Raw genomic sequence first — 20,636 nt, 5'->3', positions numbered from 1 at the left:
CAAATAATTTCATTCTGTTACCTAGAATTCCAACCCTATTCAATTAAGGAAACTCATTCTATTCAAATTCCAGCTTAAGCTGAAACCCAGCTAGTAGATGAGCCCAATTTGGGACACCACCCACTAGCCCCCTTCAGCTTGTAGCCAAAGCTTCCATTATAAAAGAGCCAATCTAAAATCCTCTCCTTATAGAGGTTCTAAACATGCCATGCTATGCCAAGGAAACCTCTGGCCGCTGGAATATTATCTTCCAATATTACCCTCTTCTTTACCCTCACCTATTTCCCTAATGAGGTTTTATGCCTTTCTATCAGGATTTCTAACCTTACTTCCCAATCCCTATAATAAACCTCCCTTTCCATTTGGTTCCCAATTAAAGGAAACCCCAAAACCTAAACCTCACCAATATTAAAATGAAACATCCTGTTTCTTTTTGGTTGTAGGCTTGTATTTACCCCATTAGAATTTCAAGTTATTACCAATTTTTCCTTTTCTTTTGAACTTCACATTTCTCCCTCCAACTTTTGAGTTCATTTTTTATTATGATTATTCCACTAACAATTCTATTTTCCTTAAATCCTTTTCTACTCTTTCTTTGTTCTTTTCTATTTGTCTTTTGAGTAATGTATTTCTATACCCAAAAGTGTGTCTATAACTGTATTCAATATTTTTTTATCCTGTTCAGATGAAAGTGAGATTTAAGAGATACGTGCAAGGTTATTTTTAGTTATTTTTTATCTCTTGTTTTTTGATATAACTTATTCCAGGCTCTCCTCTTCTTCAAAAGGCAGCTGCTAATTCTTAAGTAATCTTTAATATGACTCCTTAGTAACTAAACTCCCTTTATGGTTGTTTGCAAGAGAATCTGAATGTGAAATCCTTGAGAGTAAGGACTGTCTTACTTTTCTGTTTGAATCTCCAGTTTTGCATATAGTAAGTGCTTAATAAATGCCTCATTTATCCATTCTTTTGGTCTTATTTTGATTACTTATTATTGAATCATTGTTTTCTGATTGGCCTACTCTAATTTTCAAGGCATTGAATGTTTGAGTGGTTTCTATTCCAAAGATCAAGCTCTCTTTGACATACTTTCCTCCCTAGTTGTTTTGTTTTGTGGTGTATATGTGTGTGTGTGTGTGTGTGTGTGTGTGTGTGTGTGTGTGTGTGTGTCCGTGTGTCAACTGCTAAATTCCTTATGGCCAGAACTTTTTTTTTTTCTGAGACTTTACCTGGACTTACTGTTATTCTCTTTGGAGTCAACTTCATATGTATCTTTTAAACCAAGGCATTTCTCATGGTGTTCAGGTTTCCTTGGGATTGCTTATTAAGTGGGGGGTAAAGGACCCTGGGACACTGACTGTGGTTCAACCTACTATCTGGTTCTAAGTACAGTGGGTCAGATTAGGGGTCCTACAAAGGACTCTGGGGCTATTTGAGTGCTGGGCACTACCTAGGGAGTTGGGGACAGACCCTTTGGTTACAGGGTTTTGGGGGGGGGTCTATCTACTGTAGGCTTTGCCTGAGGTTGCTTTGCTGCTAAGCTCAGAGGTATACTCCTCTCCTGGTTTCCCACTACAGGCTTCAGTAGTTGTAGTTGTAGAGTCTGGATCTTGCAAGGCCTTTCTGTTTATCACAGCTTGGCTGAGACATAGGTGCTATGTTGGATCTTGTCTAGAAAACCCTAAAAGCTGTCTTCTGGGACCTATTAAGACTGAGCTGGCCTCAGGTTCTGTTTATTTAACAGTTCAGAATAATGTGCTAGATTCTCCCAAGAAGCCCTCAAGGCATCTGAACTAGGCTCAAGCAGCCAGGCAGGGGCTTAGGGGAAGGCTTAAACTAGATGCTTAGAAGCTCAAACAAACAACGTGAGAACTAAACTCCAAGAATCTCTGCCTTTTTTGTTCTTCATCTGTAGCAGTTTATTCTAGGAACTCTGAGGACTCATAGGTTAGATGAGGGAGTTTATTGGTGATTCTCTCTCTTAATAGTGTCTCCCTTCACACACCCCCTATCAGGGGGCTTTAAGAAATCCTCTTTTTCTAAGATTATAGGATCCTTTTTATCCTAGCCCTCTGTTTTATGACCATCTTTCTACAATCTTAAAAAAAATTTTTTTAAAGATCTTTTTTGAGTGAAAAAAAAAAATCACATTTTTAATACTCTAATGCTGGTTTCTGTGGATGAAATGTTGGTTTCAAGATAGATGCTTTTAATATCATGGAAATAACACTGGATATGGATTTACACAAGCTGGGTTCAAATTACAGTTCTGCTACTATTTTTGTGATTTCTGGCAAATTATTTTACCTAGACAAGTCTAAGTTTCTGCATTTACTAAATCACTAAGGTTTCTTCAAGATATAAATCTTATGAGCCTTTTTACTCCCTACAAATTAAAAAAAGACTTTTAACAAGAATCTATTAAATGCTTATTGTGTGCAAAAACCTTGTGCAGTCTTGCCACACATCCAAGAATTCAAAGATTAAACAAAACAGACTTACTGACATATTTGACATAAAAAGATAAATAAAAAATAACAGTTAATTTATGACAGATTTTCCTTCCCCCATAATTAAATGGGAACAAAATCCAGTTAAGTAATTTTGAAGTAATAAAAAAATTTCTAAAATATATCACCAAGTAACCTAATTTAAGAACACAGCAGTAGAATTTGGACCTAATGATGTGTATAAAGAATATAATTAATATAGAAGAACATACGGTGTAATCTGCTCTTGGAAAAGGTGAATTCTCCCATCTGTTCAATTATTTTTAATCAGGTCTGAAGCAAGACTTAACTTTGAAGAGATATACTGAATGGCTCACCTGATTATACTGTTTAAAAACAATAGACTTAAGAGAATCCAGATATAGACTTCGGAGTTCCATTTGTCTGATCTTATGGTAATTGCCAGCAGTCAGCAGGGCCTTGAGATGAAAAAGAACAAAACTATTATGATTGTTGACCCACTGTGCTTACATTTACAAAAGCAGATATGAAAGACTTTAAATAATATTTTCCACTAAAAAATGGAAAACTTTAAGACAAATGTAAACCTAAAATGCATGGCTTCTAAATGATTCCTGTAACGATAGATATATAATTTGCCTAAAATCTATAGAATATGTATAGTGTTCCATACATATTTTTTTAAAACTGGGTAGAATATGGTAAGAGAGAAAAGAAGAAAGGGACATAATTTGGCATACTAGAAAAGGAACCCTAATGATTACTGGTTATGCCACCATGGGCAAGTAACCTAAACTTTTTGAGCAGTTCTTTCATCCTCTATAAATAATGATATTTACACTACCGACATCATAGGGTTTTTTGGTAGGAAAAGCATTTTATAAATTTTAAAACATTATAGACCTGTAAACCATTGATTGAAAGGTTAATATACAAAAACAGTTAATAAAAACTATTGTAGGACATCAACTGTCTGAACTGGAACATGTCTTAACACTTGCAATAGTAATTTGTTTTATGCTAAATGAAATAGTTTCCCACCTACAATACTCTCACCCCCAATTTGAGGATAAAATTATGTTTAAAAATTAAAAATTGATGTTTGTTTTTCATTCTTGAAGAAGACCATAATATCAGAGTTGATGCTATGGCATGGAAATGAGTGGCATTTAAGTGAGGGTGGGCTATGCAAACTTCACTTTCTCCCCCAGAGCTGAGTCCAGTGGCAAAAAAAAAAAAAAATCAGGAAATAATTAACACTTAAGTGGCAAGAATCAATGAGATCATGTAGTGAAGTGAATTCAACAATAATTGTGATCCTTGCTAAAATATTGTCCTGCAAAGGGATGTACAAAACAAGAGATTTTAAAACTTGAACTGTATATTTCTAGTTAAAAATCTGAAGAGAGGGGGCAACTAGGTGGCACAGTAGATAGAGCACCAGCCCTGAATTCAGGAGGACCCAAGTTCAAATCTGGTCTCAGACACTTCCTAGCTGTGTGACCCTGGGCAAGTCACTTAACCCCAGCCTCAGGGGGGAAAAAAAAATCTGAAGAGAGATTTTAGTGCTTATGATCACAATGCAGTAAACTTAGACAAGCTCACCAAAATGTAACTTGAAATGGTAGAGCACAAATGCTGGGAAGCAGCTGCTGACAAGGCAATCTGGTATAGTCAGACCTGGAGCGACTTCTGGGGGACAAAACAGGGGCTAAACAGTGATTATGCCCAATTATCACTTGTTCATAGTGAAGAAGTATTATTGGTTGTTCTAGTCACATGCCAGTTGGTATCATATATTTTTAAGGAAGGATGATGCAGATCTTTAGGTTGTCACAACAGTCCCTACCTGCCAGAGCTCTGGAATGTACTTCTTAACACGGCAGTGAGAGATGAAGACAAAAGGAGTTTGAGAATAATACACCACATAAGTAGTTTTGTATTGGTTTGGTTTCATGTAAGGTGTTCCCCAGGCAATTCGAATCCATACTGCATTATCCTCACTGTCTCTGAAGCTGATATGTACCTATTAAACAAAAATAAAACTGCTTTATTAAACATAATTCAATTGATTACAGTAGCATCTGAAAACACTAAAATTCAGTTTTATTTTCTCCTTTTTTTTCCACAAGGACATCATCTTGACTACCATAGTCATTCCAAAGTGTTTAGAGAATCTTTGGAAACAAGATGATGGTAACAATAGACAATTCTTTTCATATATTTAGTTAGAATAGGGATGTTCTTAATCTTTTGTGTAATGGGGGAAAGAAAAGAAATAAGCATGTGTTAAGTGCCCACTATGTTCCAGGAACTATGTTAAGGGCTTTACAGATATTTTATCATTTGATCTTTTACAACAACTCTGTGGGATAAGTGCTTAATTCCATTTTACAGAAAAACATATAAAGATTTGCCCAAGATCAAACAGTAAGTGTCTGAGGCTGGATTTAAAGCCAGATCTTCCTGACTCAAAGCCCACAATTATACCTACTGAGGCACCTAGCTTCTCTAATGGTCCCTTTAGTAAAACTTATGGATTCCTTCAAAGAATTTTTTAAAAATCATAGTTGAAAAATGTAATTCTTTTTCCCATTCAAGTTCAAGAATTCCTTGAAATCTATCCATAGACTTCCCTCTGCCACCCCCTATTCTGCCCCTTAATCTGAATTAACAATCTGTGGTCTATTAAAGTCCTTAACAAGGAAAATAACCCAGCTAACATATACATACAGGGCACCAGAATAGACTTTTTCTTCATGATCATGAATTTAAGAGAAAGAAAGGATCTTTGAAATCAATTAATCAAACAATAAATATTAAATACCTACTAAATGTCAGGATCTAGGGATACAAATATAAAGGTATGAGAGGCTTTTCCCTCAAGGACTTTAATTTTTCTAGGGAGACAAAGCAGGTCCCAGAGAAGGACATACGAGATATACAAACTAATGAAGGCAGGGGCACAACAACTTGGAGAGAAACAGCCAAAATCTTAGAATGAAGTGGCACTCATAATATAAGCCTTGAAGAGAAGTAGGGGTTGCAAGAGGAAGAGATGAGGAGAAAGAGAGCATTCCACACACAGGGGATAGTGTGCAAAAATGGACTGAGACAGAAAATATGTCATGTCTAATACAGTTTGGCTGAAATGTGACACGTATGATGGGGAATAATATGTAATAAACCTAGAAATATAAGGTGGAACCATACTATGAAGGACTTTAAATGCCAAACACACTGGTTTAAGGTCAGTGAGAAGCCATTGAAGCTTCTTGAACAAGGCAATTATACAGTCAAACTTATACATGAGAAATATCTATTTGGCAAACACATGGAAAATTAAAAGCAAAATGTATCTGGATGCAAGGGAGACCAATTAAAAGGATGTTTCAGGAGTCTAAGAGAGAGGTAATAAGAGCTTAGATTAGAATGATTGTGGTATGAATAAAGAGAAAGAGACAAGTTTGAAAGGTGTTGAGGACAAGACTTGGAAACTTACTAGATCATCAGACGCCAATGTTAAGTGCTGAGGAGATAAATACAAGCAAGCAAGACAGCCCCTACCTCTAAGCAACTTATATAATAAAATAGGAATATAACACATATAAGTGGTTCGTTGTCAGGGAAAAATGTTTTGACAGGGAAGTTAAGAAAACATGATTACTGGAGTCATTATAGACTCTGTAGCCTCATGTGATTACGTGCTTAGACTTAGAGAATGGTAGTGATAATCTGACAGTTCTTCTGAGAGCTAGACAAATGAGAGGTTATGGACCAGGATGACAAGAGGGATGCTAAAGCATTAAGATTTGGGAGTCATCTCTTTAAAGTGAGAGGTGAACACAAAAGAGTCTATGAGATCATCTGAGACAATACAGATAAGAAGAAGAGTGCCCACAATAAACTTTGGGGCTTCACTAAGATATAGGAGGTCAGATACACATGAAAAGCTAGTCCAACTTTGTCCTTTTTCAGTTGAGAAAATTAAATCCCAGATTTCACATCACGTTACCTTTAAACAAAACTGGTTTAATTGCTATTCCCTGAAGACATTATATATTCCTGACATTTATGCTCTTTTACAAGCTGTCATCAACACCCAAAATGCCTTTCCATCTTAAAGAATCCCTACCTTCATGTAACATTCAATTTTTATGGCAATCCCTCTGGAAAGTCTTTCCAGATCCAGAGTTATTAAAGATCTCTTCTTTCTCAAATTATATGATTACCTACTTGTATGCGCCTATCCCCCAGTACAATATAAGCTTCTGGAAAGCTGGGATTATTTTTCATTTCTGTCCTTTTATCATCACTGCCTTGTTCACAGTGAATTCTAAATAAATTCCTATTAAACTTGAATTGCCTAAACCTATCTACTCCCTGTATGACCATCAAGGTTGGGATGTAGAACTCAGCTCTACAGACTTCAGGGACAACCCACTCTGCCATCTCCCATTGCTCAGTTGTCTGAAATATAAATCATATTATTTTAGGAGCAAATAAATGACTTTTTAATGAGGTCTTTTAGTAATTCAATAATTAAGCCCCAATCTGACTTTGTAAGGGTTCTGCTTAGTATTTGAAAATACTACCTCTAACTATATTTAAGTCATTTTTGGACCTTTAGAATTACTAATTTTATATTATTGTTCTGTAAGAAATGATCCCCAGGATGATTTCAAAGAGTCTTGGAGAAGCCCACATGAACTGATGCTAAGTGAAATGAGCAGATCCAGGAGATCATTGTACACGGCAACAACAAGACTATATGATGATCAATTCTGATGGACAGGGCTCTCTTCAACAATGAGAGGATTCAGAACAGTTCCACTTGTGCAGTGATGAAGAGAGCCAGCTACACCCAGAGAAAGAACTGTGGGAACAGAGTATAGAACATAACATAGCATTCTCACTCACTCTGCTGTTATTTGTTTGTATTTTGTTTTCTTTCTCAGTTTTTCTTTTCCTTCCTTCTTGATCTGATTTTTCTTGTGCAGCAAGATAACTGTATAAATATGTATGCAAATATTGGATTTACATTAAGGGGTAGGTCAATTCTCCGAGAGCCTCCACAGCTGTGAATCATAATATCTGAAGGAATTGCAAGGCAGCCTTTGCTAACACATGAATTTCAACATATTTAGCATATATTGGACTATCTGCCAGCTAGGGGAAGAAGTGGGGGGAAGGAGGAGAAAATTTAGAACAAAAGGTTTTGCAAGGGTCAATGTTGGAAAAACTACCTATTCAGATGCTTTGCAAATAATATTAAAAGAAAGAATTACTAATTTTATAGAAACAATATACATGGTCACTAGGTGGCATGGCAGATAAAATACTAAAAGTGCAATCAGGAAAAGTAGAATTCAAATCCTCCCTCAGACATTTCCTAAGTTTTGTGATACTGGGCAATGTCTCTCAAGCTGCTTACTGATGATGATGATGATGTTATTCAGTAACTCTCTGTGATCCCATTTGGGGCTTTCTTGGCAAAGATACTAGAATGGTTTGCCATTTCCTTTTTCAGTTCATTTTACAAATGAGGTAACTGTATTGGGTTACACAATACTTGTCTAGGGTTACACAGCTGCTAAAGTGTCTGAGACTAAATTTGAACTTAGGAAGATGAATCTTTTTGATTCCAGCCACAGCACTCTATGCACTATGATACTTAGCTGCTGTTAGGGTAAAGGTAGGGAGGAAAAAAGTGTTTTCTTGGACGGTGGATATTAAAAAAAAGGAGTTCATAGTAACAGGCAATCTGCAAAAGCCCAACAATAGCTAAATGTAGTTTCACACTTAAACCCGTGAGAATTGTTCGCTGGGAGAGATTGGGTAGTTGGTTATTAAGGTCTTTCTTTTTTTTTTTTTTTTTAATTAAAGCTTCTTATTTTCAAAACATGCATGGATAATTTTTAACATTCACCCTTGCAAAACTTGTTTCCTTCCCTTCCCCCATCTTCTTCCCTAGACAGCAAGTAATTCAATATGTTAAACATATGCAATTCTTCTATACATATTTCCATAATTATCTTGCTGCACAAAAATGAGATCAAAAAGGAAAAAAATGAGAAAGGAAACAATGCAAGGAAACAACAAAAAAAGTAAAAATACTATGTTGTGGCTCACATTTAGTTCCCGCAGTCCTATCTCTGGGAGAAGATGGCTCTCTTCATCAGTGAACAATTGGAACTGGTTTGAATCATCTCATCATTGAAGAGAGTCATGTCCATCAGAATTGATCATCATATAGTCTTATTTGTTGCCATGTATAATGGTTCTGCCCTTTCACTTAGCATGAGTTCATGTAAGTCTCTCCAGGCCTCTCTGAAATAATCCTGCTGATCATTTCTTACAGAACAATAGTATTTCATAATATTCATATATCACAATTTATTCCGCCATCCTCCAACTGATGGGCATCCACTCAGTTTTCAGTTTCTAGCCATTATAAAAAGGGTTGCCACAAACATTTTTTGCATTTTTGGGTCCCTTTCCCTCCTTTAATATCTCTTTGGGAATATAATCCCAGTAGTAACACGACTGGATCAAAAGGTATGCAGTTTGACAGTTCTTTGGGCATAGTTCCAAATTGCTCTCCAGAATGGCTGGATTCATTCACAGTTCCACCAACAACGTACCAGTATCCCAGTTTTCCCACATCCCCTCCAACATTCACCATTATCTTTTCCTATCATCTTAGCCAGTCTGAGAGGTGTGCAGTGTTATGAGGTCCTTTCTTTATGCTCATATTCTATGACATTCAGAAATTTAACCACTATGTGACTATAGTTTCAAACTCAAATTTTTCTCTGTAGGCAATTTTGGAACGAATCAATTATTAATATGCCTTTTGTTGACAAAACTTCTAGAATATTTTCTAGTTAAAAAAACGATGTGAAAGAAAATTTGGCCCACAGTAAGGTTTTCAGGTTATTAAATTTAATATTATTTTCTATGACACTTATGACCCTTAATTTATTTCTGCACATCCTATCTTCTAGGTCACTTTGGCCAATAAAGAATTCACAACTTCTCACTCTCACTTTGCGCCATAAGCTGTTGTGTCCTGCTTCCTAGAGCCCCCATACCAGGGTGGTTAAAACCGTCTTGGTGGAGGAGTGATGAGGCAAGATTCCTGAGGATGGAGTCTATTTATTCCAAGGTCTGCCCCCTTTACATACCCTAATATGAATGCACTAAGTATATACTGCACACATGGTTCCACATGAACAACTTGCTATTGTACATAGTTTGTCACCTGGTATCACTCTTCCAGCTGGTATCACTGCTTCAATTTCAACAAAGGTGTCACTGTCCCCTGACTTCTCAGGAAGACCAAAAGCCCTTAAGGCAGATGGGGAGCCAAACCAGACACTGTTAGCAGGTTCCCTTTGCCTGAAAGATCTTATACCTCACCCATAGTTCCCCCACTGACTGTGACCCTCTACAATAAGCAATCTGTTGCTGAGGCTTATTGATTTTTCTTCATGATGTTTTTTATGTAGACCTCCTTTTTCCTCTTCTGATAGTACCTCAACCCTGATGTAAGCCATCAGCTCATGCCTGGCCCATTGTAATAAGTCTACTGATTGTTCTCCCTACCACAAGTCTCTTCCTCTTAATTGCCAAAGTGATTTTCTTTAAGTGCAAGTCTAACTCCTCTCCTTACTTCCAGGATCATATAAAATCTTCTCTGGTTTTTAAAGACTTTCACTAACCTTTCTCCACCCCAATTTCTTACATGCACTCACCAAGTCCCACGTACTTTGATCTAGTGACAGTATGCTCCTTGTGGTTTCTCTGATGAGACACTCCATCTCTTGATTCTGGCTGTTTCTCATGCCTAGCATTCTCTCCTTTCTTTCTGTCTCCTGGCTTTCCTGGGAACCCAGTTAAAATTCCACCTTCTACATTTTCTGATTCCCTTTAATTATGATTTCCTTTAGTTCTTCTCTTTGTTGAACTTTTCCAATTTATGCCCCATCTGTCTTATTTGTCTACAACTATCTTTTCTCCACTATTAGACTGTGAGATCCTTGAGAACAGAGACTGCCTGTTACTTTTCTTTGTAAGCCAGAACTTAGCACTGTCCCTGCAGGATGGGTGTTTACTCAAGCTGCTATTAGAAATCATTTTTTTTCAGAGCCTTTAGTGCTTTGAAGACATTCTTGGTTATATGATTTAACTTAATTCCTCTGTCTTATTTCTTTGTTGGGACTTTTTATTTCCAAACAAATTTCCATCTTACTACATCCTTTTAAAATCTTATTTCTCTTCTTAAAGCATTTTGAAAATTCTTGCTATTACATGATTTTTTTTTGGGGGGGGGGTTAGTTTTTCAGTAGAAATTTTTAGTTCACTTTCATTTAAGGTATAATATGTATTATGTTGTAGCTTTTAAAACAATTTTGTTCACTTTTCCTTCAGTCTTTATGATAATCTCACTTTTGGTTTATTTGCTTGGGAGCAAGGCTTATTTATGTCTACTTTCTTACTTAGCCCTTCTCTTTTATTTCTAATACTTCGCATCCAGCTTCCCTGACACTGTTGGGTCCTTCGCATTTCCACTACTCTGAAAAATATATTTTCTAAATCTCCTTGAATTAAACGTCTTTGTATTAGGTCTAAAGCCACAATTATGTATATGTTTTAGGTAAACTCTTCTAGGAAAAGTATTGCAATCAGATTTCTGAGTCCCCTTTCTTCTAACAACTTATATACCAAAAGACCCTTTCTTTTGTATCTTCTTTTTGTCACATGCCTGGAGAGAATCAATGTTTTCTGCTACTTATATGATGCGATAAATTCAAACTGAAGAAGAGACCATAGAGTATCAGCCTATCAGACTGGTTTTTTTGTGTGTGTGTGGTTTTTTTTGCTGGCTATGACTAGGGTCCTGAAGGGTTTGATGGTGTGTCAGATGAGAAAGTTGTTCAGTTCTCCACTGTCTAATAAGGTTTTACCTTCTATGTTAGTATTTATCTTCTCTGGTTTATGTAGATTTAGATTAAAAAGGTATGGTACATTTCTTCTTATTCTGAGGTCACTAAGAGGAAGAAATTATCCTGAAAACAACTGTCCTGAAATCTTATCAATCATATCTGTTAAGTGACTTTGCACAATCCATTTCCTATTCTCTAGATCTTTTAGTTCTTTGATGTGTAAAATAAATGGGTTTAAAGAATCCTCAAGTCCTACCCAGCTCTAACATTTTATGATTCTCTTAAACAGAAAAAATATCTTCCTACCTCAGTTCCTATTTTATTTCTGACTCCTTTTCCTGTTTGTTTCTCAATTCACATTCTCAGAGAACAGAGTATCAGATTATAAGCTCTTTGAAGATGGGAACTAGATTTTGCCTCATTTTAAAGCCCCAGGGTTTGACACAGAACTTGGCACAAGGTAGTTGCCTAATGGTGTTTATTGAAAAAACCATTTGGTATTGGCTAAGAAATAGAGTAGTGGATCATGGAACAGATTAGATTCACAAGATACAATAGTCAATAACTATAGTAATCTAGTGTTTAATAAACCCAAAGAAAATAATAAATCCCAACTTCTGGGATAAGCTAGACAAAACTGCTGGGAAAACTGGAAAACAGTACAGCAGAAATGAGGCATTGGCCAACATCTAACACCCTATACTTAGATAAGGTCAAAATGGGTTCATGATTTAAAGGTGATAATATAAGCAAATTAGGAGAACAATGGATAGTTTACCTCTCAGATCTGGGGGAAGGGAGGAATTTGTGGTAAAAAAACAAATAGAAATTATTAGGAAATGCAAAATAGGTATTTTTAATAACATTAAAAACTTTTTGCACAAACAAAACCAGTGCAGTCAAGATTGGAAGGGAAGCAGGAAATTGGGGGGGGGGGGGATTTTACATCCAATACTTCAGATAAAGAAAGGTCTCAGTTCTAAAATAGAGAATCGACTCAAATTTCTAATAATACAAAACATTTCTTTTTTCTTTTTCCTGAGGCTGGGGTTAAGTGACTTGCCCAGGGTCACACAGCTAGGAAGTGTTAAGTGTCTGAGGACAGATTTGAACTCAGGTCCTCCTGAATTCAAGACTGGTGCTCTATCCCCTGCGCCACCTAGCTGCACCTTACAAGACATTTCTTAATTGGTAAATAGAAAATGATATGAACAGACAATTTTCAAATGAAAAAATTAAAGCCATTTCTACTCATAAGAAAAAAATGCTCTAAATTACCGTTGATTAGAGAAATGTAAATTAAGACTACTCTAAGGTACCACTTCACACTTTTCAGATTAGTTAAAATGACAGGAAAAGATAATGATGAATGTTGGAGCAAATTTGGGAAAACAGGTACACTAATAACACAATGTTGGTGGAACTGGGAAATGATCTAATCATTGTGGAAAGCAATTTGGAACTATGTCCAAAGGGCTATAAAACTGTGCCCACACTTTGATCATGCAATGTCTGTATGCCCAAAGAGATCATAAAAGAGGAAAAAGGATGCTGTATGTGCAAAAATATTTGTAGCAGCCCTTTTTGTAGTGTTAAGGAATTGGAAATTGAATGGATGCTCATCAGTTGGGGATGGCTGAATAATTATGGTACATGAATGTGAAATATGAATATTCCAATATGAATAATGGAATATTATTATTCTATAAGAAATGATGAGTAGACTGATTTCAGAAAAGCCTGGAAAAAACTTACATGAATTGATGCTAAGTGAAGTGTGCAGAACAAAGAGAACACAGTACACAGCAACAAGATTGTGATGCTCAACTATGATGAACTTGGCTCTTTTCAACAATGAGGTAATTCAAACTTGTGAAAGAAAGTGTCATTCACACACAAGGTTTTGCAAAATTGCTGAAAATTATCTTTGCATATATTAAAAAAAAAAAACAACCCCCCCCTTTTTTTTTTTAAGTGCCATCCACATCCTGACAGAGAACTATGGAAACTGAATGTAGATCAAAACAAGAGTATTAGCCAAATGATTTGCCCAAGGTCAAAAGCAAGTGACTGGCAGAAATCAGGCTTATTTAGTGAATTGATCAGCTGCTTGCTGTGAAGGAGTAAAACAATCACAGCAAGGATTACAAGTGGAAAATAGAATGGAATAAGGAAAACTTTCAAACTAAGGACATTTTCTTGGTAACAATATAACATCAACTGAGATGTATTATTATTCTTCATAACAAAGAATGAACAAAATATAAGATATAAATATCCTGCAATTGAAACAAATATATTCATTAATATCACTTACATTTTTTAAGGCTCTCTGAAGAACTTTCTTAAAAGTATCTTTAAATTCTTCCATATCAGAAAGATCAACCTCTTCATCTGTCAATGTGACAAGGAAAAGAATGGAATAGTCACAAACTGTGAGAACAGGATGATTATTGGGTAGGATAACAGATCCACCCTTCTGAACTCCTCTTTTGACAGCATTTAACATTGAGGGTCACATTGTCTCTCAAGATATGCTCTCCTCTCAGGATTTTATAAAATAATACCTTTGGATCTCCCTCTTACTTTTTCTCCAGTCTCCTTTTGTAAAATCACCTTCCATGTCATGCCTTTTACCAGTTCTTTTTTCTTTTATACTCGTTCATTTGTGAAAACTTCCATGAATTTGCTACACAGATGACTATCAGATCTCTATATTCAGACGTAGTATTTCTCTTCTGATCTCTAATAGAATATTAACAACCACCTATTGGTCATTTTGAAATAAAGATCCTGCAGACATCACAAACTCCAAAATAGAACAAGTTTTCCATTGTCTCAAACTTGCCTATTTTTTGTCAAGTGTAATACCATTCATTCTCCCTCTTGCCATTTAACAACTGCTACATTATGTTTTACATAATCTCATATACATCTCTCTTCTCTCCACTCACAATTCACCTCTCTAATTTGGTTCTTTCATTATTTCTCAACTAAACTATTTCAATAGTCTAATTTGTCTATGCCTCAAGTCTCTCTCAACCCCAATCCAGCTTCCATAATTGATTTTTACAAAGCACAGGTCTGAACCACATCCCCTTATTCAAAAAAATTCGACTGGGACTAGATCTGTATCCCAAAAGAGATTTAAAAAAACCTAACACAAAAAGGAAAAGGACGTGTGTGTGTGTGTGTGTGTGTGTGTGTGTGTGTGTGTGTGTGTGTGTGTGTGTGTGTGTATTTATAGCAGATCTTTCCTGGGGACAAAGAATTGGAAATCAAAGAGATGTCCATCAATGGGGGAATGGTTGAACAAACTGTGATTATGATGGAATATTATTGTTTTATGAAATGATGAGCAGCTTTCTATGGTGACAAGGAATTGGAAATTTAGTGGATGACCATCAATTGGGGAATGGCTGAAAAAGTTATGAAATTTGAATGTAATGGAATACTATTGTTTTATTAAAAAATGATGAGCAGGATGTTCTCAGAAAAACCTTAAAGACTTCCACAACCTTATGGAAAATGATATGTATTGTGTACAAATTAACAGCAATATTGTTAAGATTATTAGCTATGAATGACTTAGCCACTTCAGAAATACAATGATTCAAGATGGTGTCAATATATAATTGAAGTATACTCTATTTACTTTATTTTTCTTGAGTATTTTTTTTGGAGGGGGAAGGTGTCCTACATTTTCTTTCATAACATAACTTACCATAGAAATGTTTTGCATGACTACACATGTATAGTCTATATTTAATTGCTTGCCTTCCCAGTGGAAGGGGAGGGATTAATGAGGAAGGAAGAGAGAGAATCAAGAAATCAAAGTTTTAAAAACAATTGTTAAAAACTTTATTTACTATTTTACATGTAATTAATATAAAATACTAATAAACTCCAGTGGGTCTTATTTACCCTCACAATTAAATATAAATTTTTCTGATACCATCATACCTTTCCAACCTTATTACATATTACTCTCTTCCACATACTTTTTTGGTCCAATAAAACTAGACTTTTTGTTATACCTCACAAATGATACATAATCTACCTTTTTACTTGTCTTTTCTGGTCCCCCTCTTGTCAAGAATTCACAAGATAACTATTTTGTGCTAGTCCAAAAAGCAAAACTAATAAATTACACAAATATTAGTATTCAAACTCATTTATCTTTCTACAGAGAAAAGGTGATTAGATAATTTTGAGAATACATAGTTCTGAAGAACATGCAGTTGAATTTTAAATGCCAGACATATTAATGACAATTGTTCATTCTAGAACTGTAGGATTACATACCAGGGGGTTTAGTCATTTTATAAACAATCCAAATTTTCTTGATCTGACAAGTTTGATGGTCTGAAAAGAGAGGGAAAGGGAGAGAACTTTTAATTCTATCATAAATCTTTGAAGAAAATAGGTCTTAAGTATTCTATTTTTCTAAAAAGAATTTGAAGAATAAGATTAATTCATAAAATAAGTTATATGTAACTTGTTATAACAAAACATCTTTCCTGAAAAATAAGCTCTGCAAAAATTATTTTAAACTATTTTGAGCAAATAGTTATTTCCTATGACAAAATATTTGTTTATTCTTAAACATCTCAAAGCACTAGTTTCTAGTCTAGTTCTCACTAGAGTAAGAAGACCTACGGCTCAAGATTATACTCAAATATTGATGAAGTTAAGTGCCTAGTTAAGTCACTTGACCTCTTCAAACTTGAACTTCTTTATGAGTAAAATGGAGATGACTTCTTTCTCATGTTGTTGTAAGGAAAGCAAATTTAAAGTGTTAAGGAAATAGAAGTTTTTTCTGACTCACCACCTAATTGCTCAATATGTTATACTGTACATTAAAGTAGTGATAAGCTTAGATGAGCCTTTATGTTAGGGTGGTTTACTTTTGGAATAAAGATTCCAATTTGTTTTGCTCTTTAAAATTTCATCTTTTTTTGTAGTTTTTCTGACTTCTTCCAATAGGTACTACAAGTGGTTGTCAGTATATCTGCTTCTAAAAAGCCCATTTAATTTATAATTATGAACTAATAAACTTGATCATCATATTTTTTAAAATTGTCAATAAAGAGTAAATGGTCTCAAGACTGATTTGCCTAATGATTCTTCTTTTATACAATGTCTGAACTTTATGACAAAGACACTGTGATATCTATTCTGTTTATTTAGAGACTTCATTTATTTCCTTAGTTCCTGTTTCTGATGGGCTGAAATGCAAAATGTTACTATAATGGCAATTTTCACTTTCAGTGTATAATTCATATTTCATAGATTTTGAGGAATTTTTAAACAGCAAAATATGCCAAATAGTACCTATTTTAATAGCAATAAGCTATTTTTTAAAAGTAGCAATAAGCAAAACAATACATCCCAATTATATTTGTTTAGATCATAAGTGGAAGAGTCAAATTTTTGTTGTTTAAGGTTTTTTTTTCCCCAAAGAAGAAAAAGCACTTTTCATGTGCTAGAAAGTAGATGGGATAACACTGATTTAGAGTCCACATAAAGCGATAGTAGTGACCTGCTATAAGACATGGGACAGATTAGCTTTCCTAAAGTCCTACCTCATGAAAGTTAAGCTAGCTTTTCCTTAGAAGTCATTAAAATTTTTCCAAGACTTAATTGTATTAAAGGATACAACTTGGGCTGTTAATGTAGCTTCTAGGACACCAGAGCAGAAAAGCCAATGGCCCCTTCGTGAGGCTTTAAACCATTAGTTAGCATCAGCAAGTGGTGCCCAGCTGAATTAATGCTTTATCGCCAATGAATATCCTTTCATGGCTCTGAATGTCCTTTCTCTAGTGGGAGTAAATAAACTTCTGTTAGATGAATTACAAGTGTCTCATTGTTTTAATGTCAAATCTGACATAGCAGCCTAGTCTGAGCTAGGTCTTGTCTACCAAAATAAAAGTAACAATACTAAGCATTTATATAGTACATTTAAAGTTTGCAAAGCACTTTACATACATTATCTGCTTTGATAATCACAACAATCCCTTAAGGCATATGCTGTTACCTTCCCCATTTTATAGATGAGGAAGCTGAGTTTGAAAGATTATGTGACTTGCCCAGTTCTTGGGAAAGCAAGTATATGAAGTAGGATGTCTTGGCTTAAAGTTTACACTTTATCCACTGTACCACTTAACTCCTCTCTAAGCACTGACTAAAAATCAGAAAGTAGGTACTACCAACTAGAGGCATCTAGATGGCACAGAAAGAATGCTGGACCTGGAATCAGGAACACCCAAGCTCAAAGTCTTAATTGCTGTCTGCCTCAGTTTCCTCATCTGTAAAATGAGGGCTGTTGAGAAAATAAAATGAGATATGTGTAAGGCACTTTGCAAACCTTGAAGCATGACATGAATGCTAGTTAACTGAAGAAAATACTTTTGAAATCCTGATTAAATATTAAGTCAAGAAATATCAAAAGGGGGGAACGAGTGGGGAAGGGGGGGAGCTAGGTGGCACAAGCAGCAGCCCTGAAATCAGGAAGACCTGAGTTCAAATTACCCGCAGACACTTAACACTTACTAGCTGTGTGATCCTGGACAACTCACTTAAGGCCAATTGCCCAGCAAAAAAAAGAGCAACTACAAAAATATCAAATGGATTGATTTAAAACACAAGTTGCTGTAGTCCAACTTACAAATCATGTCTAAAATCGCAGCTTCTTTCATACTTGCATGATTCTTCTAAAAGACAAAAGTAGAGAATTTGGAGAAAATAGCGTCAGATTGATTCTCTCATTCATAGGACATGAACTGAACATACTAAATTACTAGTATTTAATTTACCCTCCAAGCAGTTTCTAAAACTTTTCTCTCCATCAATACTCTTATTCCCAATATACCTATATATTTTAACCTCCCTCCCACCAAACTTAAAACTTGTTTTTATATCCCTACTAAGGGACAAATAATTGTAATTTATGTCCTTATTATAATAAGTTAGCATCAAGAACAAAAAAAAAAAGTTACATATGAAGATTTCATTGTGATATTTATTATTTTCTGGTAACACTAGGAAAATTATTTTTAAATTGTTTATTCATTTGTGCACCATTCAATTTATATCTCCATGTCTTCACTGTGCTAATAATTTGAAATATTATCACCTTACAAAGCTCAATCACTTGCTGGCAGACATCTTCCTTGAATTTTTGAAAGTTTATGATCTTCAGCTGACTTTCTGGGATAAAGTTCCATATTTTCAGGATTTTCAATATTTCAGCAACTGGGATTTTCAGGATTGTCCTCCTAATAAACTCTGAAACAATCTCATCCATCCTTGAAACATTTCAAAATTTAAAAAAAAAAGTGTCATATTAAAAAATATAATAGGTTTAAAAAAGGATGACACATTTTAGAAATTTTTAACCCACAATTATTTTGTAACTGATCTTTGAGGTTCACTCCCAAACAACTAATTCTCACTCAAAGAATCCCTAGTCCATCACATTATTAACACATTTATTTTGCTCAGGTGCTTTTGAGACAAATAATGAAAACTGAATAAAACACACATACTTCAATATTTAAAGAGACTTCATCAGTGAGTGTAATTCTTCCAGCAATACAGACTGAAAATATGCTATTCCTTAATGGACAATCTTCATGGCCAATAGAATCTATCTGCTATAAAGTATAATGATATATCTAGATAGATCCTTCGAGATCATTTCAATTAATTTCCTTTGACTCCTTACCTAACTTGATAAAGACAGCCTTCTATCCAGGCTTTTCCAGCACTGTACACTAATTTCCATCTACTCACCTGCCTCCCTAGCACAATCCTCATCCTAGGCCTTTCCCAGAGACTTTCTCCATTCTTTCCCTCTCCCCCTTCATCTGAGCCATTGACTAAGGACTCTCTTTATTCAGGGACCTTCTCCAATGCTCTGAAGTTGTCTTCTGAATCACAAGCCTCCCTCCCCTCCCATTTTTTTTAGCCTCACACTGTTTCCTCCTGTCTCTAGATTTATATTTAGTCACCAAGCTGTATTTCCAACTTCCTTGCCTACTATGAGGCAGGGTTTCTAGGACACATCACCACCTATCTATCACAAGGATGAATCTGGAAGACCTTGAATATCCTAATCACATGCTTCTGAAATACTTCTCACCAAAATATGACCTCCAAACATTTTAAGAACCTCTCATTGAAAAGATGGACACCAATATTTTGCCTGGATTCAATCCTCAATGGCTAGCATACTCCCACTCTTTCCCTCTTCAACTCCCTTATAGTCCACATCCCAGTGATTCTGTATCTCTAGCTGTCCATAAACAAACTTCATTCCCCATCCTCAACTGCTCTATCCCTTACTCCTTAAATCTGTTCAACTGTCGAAGTGCTCTCTGGAATGCCTGCTTCCTAATTAACAAACTTGCTTTCATTTTTTTTTTTTTTTAAATATGGCTTTTTATTTACCAGATATATGCATGGGTAATTTTACAGCACTGACAACTGCCAAGCCTTTGTTCCAATTTTTCCCCTTCTTCCCCCCACCCCTTCCCTCAGATGGCAGGTTGAACAATACGTTTTAAATATGTTAAAGTACAAATTAAATACAATATATGTACAAAAAGAATCAGACTTTGAAATAGTATACACTTAGCCTGTGGAGGAAATCCAAAATGCAGGCGGACACAAATAGAGGGATTAATAGAGGGATTGGGAATTCTATGTAGTCATCTCCCAGAGTTCTTTCGCTGGGTGTAGCTTGGTTCAGTTCATTACTGCTCTATTGGAACTGATTTGGTTCCTCTCATTGTTGAAGAGGGCCACGTCCATCAGACTTGATCATCATATAGTATTGTTGGTGAAGTATATAATGATCTCCTGCTCATTTCACTCAGTTCATACATAGTTCATGTAAGTCTTTCCAGGCCTCTCTGAAATCATCCTGCTGGTCATTTCTTCCAGAACAATAATATTCCATAATATTTATATACCATAATTTAATCAGCCAATCTCCAATTGATGGGGATCCACTCAGTTTCCAGTTTCTGGCCATTATAAAAATTCTTGCACATACAGGTCCTTTTCCCTTCTTTAGTATTTCTTTGGGATATAAGCCCAGAAGTAACACTGCTGGGTCAAAGGGTATGCAGTTTGATAACTCTTTGAGCATAAGTCCAAACTGTCATTCTAGCCAATCTGATAGATAAATCTGTTTTTTGTGTCATGAACTGAA

The 20,636-nt window shown here is 35.4% G+C and overlaps 1 protein-coding gene across 3 annotated transcripts in view; it reads right to left on the bottom strand.

The window, feature by feature from the left end:
- CENPN (centromere protein N) overlaps positions 1-20,636 on the bottom strand; it is a 37,234-nt gene that overhangs the window by 15,408 nt on the left and 1,190 nt on the right. For all 3 annotated transcript variants that reach the window (XM_074288214.1, XM_074288213.1, XM_074288212.1), the window contains exons 2-7: positions 18,555-18,726; positions 18,087-18,132; positions 15,725-15,784; positions 13,737-13,813; positions 4,321-4,497; positions 2,828-2,929 (exon numbers count right to left, since the gene is read on the bottom strand). In XM_074288214.1, the coding sequence (XP_074144315.1) occupies positions 2,828-2,929; positions 4,321-4,497; positions 13,737-13,813; positions 15,725-15,784; positions 18,087-18,132; positions 18,555-18,725 (633 nt within the window). In that variant the 5' untranslated portion in view covers position 18,726. The remainder of the gene's footprint in view (positions 1-2,827; positions 2,930-4,320; positions 4,498-13,736; positions 13,814-15,724; positions 15,785-18,086; positions 18,133-18,554; positions 18,727-20,636) is intronic.

The sequence above is a fragment of the Sminthopsis crassicaudata genome, chromosome 2, assembly GCF_048593235.1.
Source record: "Sminthopsis crassicaudata isolate SCR6 chromosome 2, ASM4859323v1, whole genome shotgun sequence".
In the NCBI taxonomy this organism is placed as follows: domain Eukaryota; kingdom Metazoa; phylum Chordata; class Mammalia; order Dasyuromorphia; family Dasyuridae; genus Sminthopsis; species Sminthopsis crassicaudata.
The sequence above is the reverse complement of the archived record's forward strand: the minus strand, read 5'-3'. Positions and strand labels throughout refer to the sequence as shown.